Source organism: Procambarus clarkii, chromosome 20, assembly GCF_040958095.1.
Source record: "Procambarus clarkii isolate CNS0578487 chromosome 20, FALCON_Pclarkii_2.0, whole genome shotgun sequence".
NCBI classification, from domain to species: Eukaryota; Metazoa; Arthropoda; class Malacostraca; order Decapoda; family Cambaridae; genus Procambarus; species Procambarus clarkii.
In genome coordinates this window covers 14,906,723-14,914,730 of record NC_091169.1, presented here as the reverse complement: position 1 = coordinate 14,914,730, position 8,008 = coordinate 14,906,723, and the positions used below count along the sequence as shown (strand labels likewise).

Sequence of the window (8,008 nt, the reverse complement as noted above, 5' to 3'; positions counted from 1 at the left end):
ACACAATGGGTACAAACCGGTCCACACAATGGGTACTAACAGGTCCATACAATGGGTACTAACTGGTCTACACAATGGGTACTATCTGGTCCACACAATGAGTACTAACAGGTCCACACAATGGGTACTAACCGGTCCACACAATGGGTACTAACCGGTCCACACAATGGGTACAAACCGGTCCACACAATGGGTACAAACCGGTCCACACAATAGGTACTAACTGGTCCACACAATGGGTACTAACCGGTCCACACAATGGGTTCTAACCGGTCCACACAATGGGTACTAACCGGTCCACACAATGGGTACTAACCGGTCCACACAATGGGTACTAACAGGTCCACACAATGGTTACAAACCGGTCTACACAATGGGTACTAACCGGTCCACACAATGGGTACTAACCGGTCCACACAATGGGTAATAACAGGTCCACACAATGGGTAATAACAGGGTCACACAATGGGTACTAACTGGTCCACACAATGGGTTCCAACCGGTCCACACAATGGATACTAACTGGTCCACACAATGGGTACTAACTGGTCCACACAATGGGTACTAACTGGTCCACACAATGGGTACTAACCGGGTCCAAACAATGGGTTCTAACCAGTCAACACAATGGTTTCTAACCGGTCCACACAATGGGTACTAAGAGGTCCACACAATGGGTTCTAACCGTTCCACACAATGGATACTAACCGGTCCACACAATGGGTACTAAGAGGTCCACACAATGGGTTCTAACCGGTCCACACAATGGATACTAACCGGTCCACACAATGGGTACTAAGAGGTCCACACAATGGGTTCAAACCGGTCCACACAATGGATACTAACCGGTCCACATAACTTAAAACTAACATAGACAATCCCCAACTCAGATCTTACTCAAGTCATCCCTAGATTACTCATCCATTATTCATCCATTACTCACCAATACTTACTCAAAACAAGTCGACTTACAGTTGTAGAACAAGCTAAGTTGTAGGGAGCGTACCCCCAATCCTTCACCTGAGATCTTAACCGGGTCCTCCAGTAGGAGCCAACAGTTCAGGGCTAGCGCTGTGATCAGTAGGAGCCAACAGTTCAGGGCTAGAGCTGTGATCAGTAGGAGCCAACAGTTCAGGGCTAGCGCTGTGATCAGTAGGAGCCAACAGTTCAGGGCTAGAGCTGTGTTCAGTAGGAGCCAACAGTTCAGGGCTAGAGCTGTGTTCAGTAGGAGCCAACAGTTCAGGGCTAGGGCTGTGTTCAGTAGGAGCCAACAGTTCAGGGCTAGAGCTGTGATCAGTAGGAGCCAACAGTTCAGGGCTAGCGCTGTGATCAGTAGGAGCCAACAGTTCAGGGCTAGAGCTGTGTTCAGTAGGAGCCAAGAGTTAAGAGCAAGAGCTGTGTTCCGTAGGAGCCAACAGTTCAAGGATAGGGTGGTGTTCAGTAGGAGCAAACAGTTCAGGGCTACGGCTGTGTTCAGTAGTAGCCAACAGTTCAGGGCTAGGGCTGTGTTCAGTAGGAGCCAACAGTTCAGGGTTAGAGCTGTGTTCAGTAGGAGTCAACAGTTCAGGGTTAGGGCTGTGTTCAGAAGAAGCCAAAAGTTCAGGGCTAGGGCTGGGTTCAAAAGGAGCCTACAGTTCAGGGCTAGGGCTGTGCTCAGTTGAAGCCAACAGTTCAGGGCTAGGGCTGTGTTCAGTAGGATCCAACAGTTCAGGGCTAGGGCTGTGATGAGTATGAGCCAACAGTTCAGGGCTTGGCCTGTATTCAGTAGGAGCCAACTGTTCAGGGCTAGAGCTGTGTTCAGTAGGAGCCAACAGTTCAGGATTAGGGTTGTTTTCAATTGGAGTCAACAGTTAAGGGTTAAGGCTGTGTTCAGTAGGAGCCAAAAGTTCAGGGCTAGCGCTGTGATCAGTATGAGCCAACAGTTTAGGGTTAAGGCTGTGTTCAGTAGGAGCCAACAGTTCAGGGCTACGACTGTGACCAGTAGGAGGCAACATATCAGTGCTAAGGCTCTGTTCAATAGGAGCCAACAGTTCAGGGCTAGGGCTGTGTTCAGTAGGAATCAACAGTTCAAAGCTATTGCTGTGTTCAGTAGGAGTCAACAGTTCAGAGCTATTGCAGTGTTCAGTACGAGTCAACAGTTCAGGGCTAAGGCTGTGTTCAGTAGGAGCTAACAGTTCACGGCTAGGGCTGTGTTCAGTAGGATCCAACAGTTCAGGGCTATGGCTGTGTTCAGTAGGACCCAAAAGTTCAGGGCTAGGCCTGTGTTCAATAGGAGCCAACAGGTCAGGGCTTGGGCTGTATTAGGTACGAGCCAACAGATCAGGACTAAGGCTGTGTTCAATACCAGCCAACACTTCAGGGCTAGGGCTGTGTTCAGTAGGAGCCAACAGTTCATGGCAAGAGCTGTGTTCAGTAGAAGTCAACAGTTCAGGGCTTGGGCTGTGTTCAGAAGGAGCTAACAGTTCAGGGCTAGGGCTGTGTTCAGTAGGAGCCAACAGTTCAGGGCTAGGGCTGTGTTCAGTAGGAGCCAACAGTTCAGGGCTAGGGCTGTGTTCAATCCCAGCCAACAGTTCAGGGCTAGGGCTATGTTTAGTAGGAGCCAACAGTTCAGGGCTAGGGCTGTGTTCAGTAGGATCGAGCAGTTCAGGGCTATGGATGGGTTCAGTAGGAGCCAAAAGATCAGGGCTATGGCTCTGTTCAGAAGGACACAACAGTCCAGTACTGTGTTTAGCAGCAGTCAATAGTTCAGGGCAAGGGCTGTGTTCAGTAAGAGCCAACAGCTCTGGGCTAGGGCCGTATTCAGTAGGAGCCAACAGTTCATGGCTCCGGCTGTGTTTAATACCAGCCAACAATTCAGGGCTTGAGCTGTGTTCAGTAGGAGTCAACAGTTCAGGCCTGGGGCTGTGTTCAGTAGGAGTCAACAGTTCAGGCCTGGGGCTGTGTTCAGTAGGAGTCAACAGTTGAAGGCTAGGGCTATGTTTAGTAGGAGCCAACAGTTCAGCACTAGGGCTGTGTTCAGTAGGAACCAACAGTTGAAAGCTAGGGGTGTGTTCAGTAGGAGACAACAGTTATAGGACAGATCTGTGTTCAGTAGGAGCGAATAGTTCAGGGCAAGGGCTGTGTTCAGTAGGAGCGAATAGTTCAGGGCTAGGGCTGTGTTGAATAGGAGCAAACAGTTCAGGGCTAGGGCTGTGTTCTGTAAGAGTCAACAGTTCAAGGCTAGAGCTGTGTTCAGTATGAGTCAATAGGTCAGGGCTAGGGCTGTGTTCAGTAGGAGCCAACAGTTCAGGGCTAGGGCTGTGTTTAGTAGAAGCCAACAGTTCAGGGCTATGGCTGTGTTCAGTAGGAGTCAACAGTTCAGTCTGAGAGTTGTGTTCAGTAGTAGCCAACAGTTCAGGCAGAGGGCTGTGTTCAGTACGAGTCAACATTTCAGGGCTAGGGTTGTGTTCAGTAGGAGCCAACATTTCAGGGCTAGGGCTGTGTTCAGTAGGAGGTAACAGTTCAGGGCTAGGGCTGTGTTCAGTGAGAGCTAACAGTTCAAGGCTAGGGCTGTGTTCAGTAGGAGTCAACAATTCAGGGCTAGAGCTGTATTCAGCTCTAGCTAGGGTATTCAGTATGAGCCAAACGTTCAGGGCTAGGGCTGTGTTCAGTAGGATCCAACAGTTCATTGCTAGGGCTGTATTTCTGTTGGAGCCAGCAGTTCAGGGCTAGGGCTGTATTTAGTACGAGCCAAAAGATCAGACCTAGGGCTGTGTTCAATACCAGCCAACAGTTCAGGGCTAGGGCTGTGTTCAGTAGGAGCCAACAGTTCAGGGCAAGAGCTATGTTCAGTAGGAGTCAAGAATTCAGATTTAGAGTTGTGTTCAGTAGCAGCCAACAATTCAGGGCTAGGGATGTGTTCAGTAGGAGTCAACAGTTCAGGGCCAAGGCTGTGTTCAGTAGGAGCCAATAGTTCAGGGCTAGGGTTGTGTTCAGTAGGAGCCAATAGTTCAGGGCTAGGGCTTTGTTCAGTAGGAGCCAACAGTTCAGGGCTAGGGCTGTTTTCAGTAGGAGCCAACAGTTCAGGGCAAGAACTGTGTCTAGTTCGAGCTAACAGATCAGGGCAGGGTCTGTGTTCAATACCAGCCAACAGTTCAGGGCTAGGGTTGTGTTCAGTAGGAGTTAGCAGTTCAGGGCTAAGGCTGTGTTCAGAAGGAGCCAACAGTTCAGGCCTAAGGATGTGTCCAGTAATAGCCAATTATTCAGAGCTAGGGCTGTGTTTAGTAGGAGCCTAAAGTTTAGAGCTAGGGCTGTGTTCAATTCCAGCCGACAGTTTAGCACTAGGGCAGTGTTTAGTAGGAGCCAACAGTTCAGGGCTTGGGCTGTATTCAATACCAGCCAATAGTTCAGGGCTAGGGCTGTTTTCAGCGGGAGGTAACAGTTCAGGACTAGGGATGTCTTCAGAAGGAGCTAACAGTTCACGGCTAGGGCTGTGTTCAGTAGGATCCAACAGTTCATGGCTATGTCTGTGTTCAAATGGACCCAAAAGTTCAGGGCTAGGCCTGTGTTCAGTAGGAGCCAACAGGTCAGAGCTAGAGCCGTATTCAGTAGGAGCCAACAGATCAGGGCTTGGGCTGTGTTAGGTACGAGCCAACAGATTAAGGGCTAGGGCTGTGTTCAATACCAGCCAACACTTCAGGGATAGGGCTGTGTTCAGAAGAGCCAACAGTTCAAGGCAAGAGCTGTGTTCAGTAGGAGTCAACAGTTCAGGGCTAGGGCTGTGTTCAGAAGGAGCCAACAGCTCAGGGCTAGGGCTGTGTTCAGTAGGAGTCAACAGTTCAGGGCTAGGGCTGTGTTCAGAAGGAGCCAACAGCTCAGGGCTGGGCTGTGTTCAGTAGGAGTCAACAGTTCAGGGCTAGGGCTGTGTTTAGTAGGAGCCAACAGTTCAGGACTAAGGCTGTGTTTAGTAGGAGCCAACAGTTCAGGGCTAGGGCTGTGTTCAATCCCAGCCAACTAGTTCAGGGCTAGGGCTATGTTCAGTAAGAGCCAACAGTTCAGGGCTAGGGCTGTGTTCAGTAGGACACAACAGTTCAGGGCAAGGACTGTGTTCCGTAGGAGCCAACATTTCAGGGCTGAGGCTGTGTTCAGTAGGAACCAACAGTTCAGGGCTAGGGCTGTGTTCAATCCCAGCCAACAGTTTATTGCTAGGGCTATGTTCAGTAGGAGCCAAGAGTTCAGGGCTAGGGCTTTGTTCAGTAGGATCGAACAATTCAGGGCTATAGATGGGTTCAGTAGGAACCAAAAGATCAGGGCTAGGGCTGTGTTCAGTAGGACACAACAGTTCAGGGCAAAGGCTGTGTTCAGTAAGAACCAACAGCTCAGAGCTAGGGCCGTATTCAGCAGGAGCCAACAGTTCAATGCTAGGGCTGTGTTCAGTAGGAGTAAACAGTTCAGGGCTGGGCTGTGTTCAGTAGGAGCCAAAACTTTATGATTAGGGCTGTGTTCAGTAGGAGCCAACAGTTCAAAGCTCGGGCTGTATTCAGTAGGAGCCAACCGTTCAGAGATAGGACTGTGTTCAGTAGGACCCAAAAGTTCAGGGCTAGGCCTGTGTTCAGTAGGAGGCAACAGGTCAGGGCTAGAGCCGTATTCAGTAGGAGCCAACATTTCAGGGCTTGGGCTGTATTAGGTACGAGCCAACAGATCAGGGCAAGGGCTGTGTTCAATACCAGCCAACACTTCAGGGCTAGGGCTGTGTTCAGGAGAAGCCAACAGTTCTAGGCAAGAGCTGTGTTCAATAGGAGTCAACAGTTCAGGGCTAGGGCTGTGTTCAGAAGGAGCCAACAGTTCAGGACTAGGGCTGTGTTCAGTAGGAGCCAACAGTTCAGAGCTAGGGCTGTGTTCAATAGGACCCAAAAGTTCAGTGCTAGTGCTGTGTTTAGTAGGAGCCAACAGTGAACTGTTGAACTGTTGAACTGTGTTCAATCCCAGCCAACAGTTTAGGGCTAGGGCTATGTTCAGTAGGAGCCAAAAGTTCAGGGCTAGTGTTGTGTTCAGTAGGAGACAACAGTTCAGGGCTAGGGCTGTGTTCAGTAGGAGTTAGCAGTTCAGGGCTAGGGCTGTGTTCAGAAGGAGCTAACAGTTAAGGCCTAGGGCTGTGTTCAGTAAGAGCCAACAGTTCAGGGCTAGGGCTGTGTTCAGTAGGAGCCAACAGTTCAAGCCTTAGGATGTGTTCAGTAATAGCAAACAATTCAGAGCTAGGGCTGTGTTTAGTAGGAGATAAAAGTTTCATGGCTAGGGCTGTGTTCAATACCAGCCGACAGTTCAGGGCTAGGGGTGTGTTCAGTAGGTGCTAACAGTTCAGGGCTAGGGCTGTGTTCAGTAGGATCCAGCAGTTCAGGGCAATGGCTGTGTTCAGTAGGAGCCAACAGTTTAGGACTAGAGCTGTGTTCAGTAGGAGCCAACACTTCAGGACTAGGGCTGTGTTCAGTAGGAGCCAACAGTTCAGGGCTATGGCTATGTTCAGTAGGAGCCAAAATTTCAGGGCTAGACCTGTGTTCAGTAGGAGCCAACAGTTCAAAGATAGGGCTGTATTCAATAGGAGCTAACAGTTCAGGGCTAGGGCTGTGTTCAGTAGGATACAGCAGTTCAGGGCAATTGCTGTCTTCAGTAGGAGCCAAAAGTTCCGGGCTGGGGCTGTGTTCAGTACGAGCCAACCGTTCAGAGCTAAGGCTGTATTCAGTAGGAGCTAACAGTTCAGGGCTAGGGCTGTGTCTAGTTCGAGCCAACAGATCAAGGCTTGGGCTGTGTTCAATATCAGCAAACAATTCAGGGCTAGGGCTGTGTTCAGTAGGAGCCAACAGTTAAATGCTAGGGCTGTGTTCAGTCGGAGTCAACAGTTCAGTCTGAGGGTTGTGTTCAGTAGTAGCCAACAGTTAAGGCCAAGGGCTGTGTTCAGTAGGAGTCAACATTTCAGGGATAGGGTGGTGTTCAGTAGGAGCCAACAGTTCAGTGCTAGGGCTGTTCAGTAGGAGGTACCAGTTCAGGGCTAGGGCTGTGTTCAGTAGGAGCCAACAGTTCAGGGTTTGGATTGTATTCAATACCAGCCAATAGTTCAGGGCTAGGGCTGTTTTCAGTGGCAGGTAACAGTTCAGGGCTAGGGATGTGTTCAGAAGGAGCTAACAGTTCACGGCTAGGGCTGTGTTAAGTAGGATCCAACAGTTCAAGGCAAGAGCTGTGTTCATTATGAGCCAACAGTTCAGGGATAGGGCTGTATTCAATACCAGCCAACAGTTCAGGGCTAGGGCTGTGTTCAGTAGGAGCTAACAGTTCAGGGCTAGGGCTGTGTTAAGTAGGATCCAACAGTTCAGGGCTATGGCTTTGTTCGGTAGGACCCAAAAGTTCTGGGTTAGGCCTGTGTTCAGTAGGAGCCAACAGATCAGGGCTAGGGCTGTGTTCAGTAGGAGCCAACAGTTCAGGGGTAGGGCTGTGTTCAATAGGACCCAATAGTTCAGAGCTAGGGCTGTGTTTAGTAGAAGCCAACAGTTCAGGGCTAGGGCTGTGTTCAATCAAAGCCAACAGTTTATGGCTAGGGCTATGTTCAGTAGGAGCCAACAGCTCAGGGCTAGGGCTGTGTTCAGTAGGACGCAACAGTTCAGGGCAAGGACTGTGTTTAGCAGCAGTCAATAGTTCAGGGCAAAGGCTGTGTTCAGTAAGAGCCAACAGCTCAGGGCTAGGGCCGTATTCAGTAGGAGCCAACAGTTCAGGGCTTGGGCTGTGTTTAATACCAGCCAAAAATTCAGGGCTTGGGCTGTGTTCAGTAGGAGCCAACAGTTGAAGGCAAGAGCTGTGTTCAGTAGGAATCAACAGTTCAAGGCTGGGGCTGTGTTCAGTAGGAGCCAAAACTTTATGATTAGGGCTGTGTTCAGTAGGAGTAAGTAAGTAATTATCAAAAGAAGGCACCAAACCGGGAAGGCTATGTAGCACCATCAAATGCGCAAAATAATCAGAGGGCGCTAAATATCACCAAGGA

The 8,008-nt window shown here is 49.9% G+C and overlaps 2 protein-coding genes across 2 annotated transcripts; both read right to left on the bottom strand.

Moving 5' to 3' along the window:
- Positions 1–1,028: 1,028 nt before the first annotated feature.
- On the bottom strand, positions 1,029–3,668 carry LOC138366712 (uro-adherence factor A-like). The gene is made up of 5 exons (XM_069327986.1): positions 3,175–3,668; positions 2,317–3,039; positions 1,921–2,259; positions 1,633–1,791; positions 1,029–1,359 (listed from the first exon to the last, which is right to left on the bottom strand). The coding sequence occupies exons 1-5, from the start codon at positions 3,666–3,668 to the stop codon at positions 1,029–1,031; spliced, it is 2,046 nt and encodes a 681-aa protein (XP_069184087.1).
- Positions 3,669–3,670: 2 nt separating this feature from the next.
- On the bottom strand, positions 3,671–7,965 carry LOC123755230 (uro-adherence factor A-like). Its single transcript, XM_069327985.1, has 7 exons — positions 7,412–7,965; positions 6,290–6,816; positions 5,674–5,951; positions 4,994–5,440; positions 4,707–4,864; positions 4,347–4,613; positions 3,671–4,211 (listed from the first exon to the last, which is right to left on the bottom strand). The coding sequence occupies exons 1-7, from the start codon at positions 7,963–7,965 to the stop codon at positions 3,671–3,673; spliced, it is 2,772 nt and encodes a 923-aa protein (XP_069184086.1).
- Between the last annotated feature and the right edge of the window lie 43 nt (positions 7,966–8,008).

Coding starts and splice junctions, on each gene's coding strand:
- LOC138366712 (XM_069327986.1), bottom strand. CDS start 3,668: ATGAACTGTTGGATCCTACTGAACACAGCCCTAGCCCTGAACGTTTGG. Junction 3,040..3,174: donor CACAGCCCTAGCCCTGAACT/GTTTGCTCCTAT, acceptor ACACACCCCTAG/CTTTCAACTGTTGGTTCCTA. Junction 1,360..1,632: donor CACAGCCCTAGCCCTGAACT/GTAGGCTCCTTT, acceptor TACTGAACACAG/CTCTAGCCCTGAACTGTTGG.
- LOC123755230 (XM_069327985.1), bottom strand. CDS start 7,965: ATGGTGCTACATAGCCTTCCCGGTTTGGTGCCTTCTTTTGATAATTAC. Junction 5,441..5,673: donor GCCCTTGCCCTGATCTGTTG/GCTCGTACCTAA, acceptor TACTGAACACAG/CCCAGCCCTGAACTGTTTAC. Junction 4,865..4,993: donor ATAGCCCTAGCCCTGAACTA/GTTGGCTGGGAT, acceptor TACTGAACACAG/CCCAGCCCTGAGCTGTTGGC.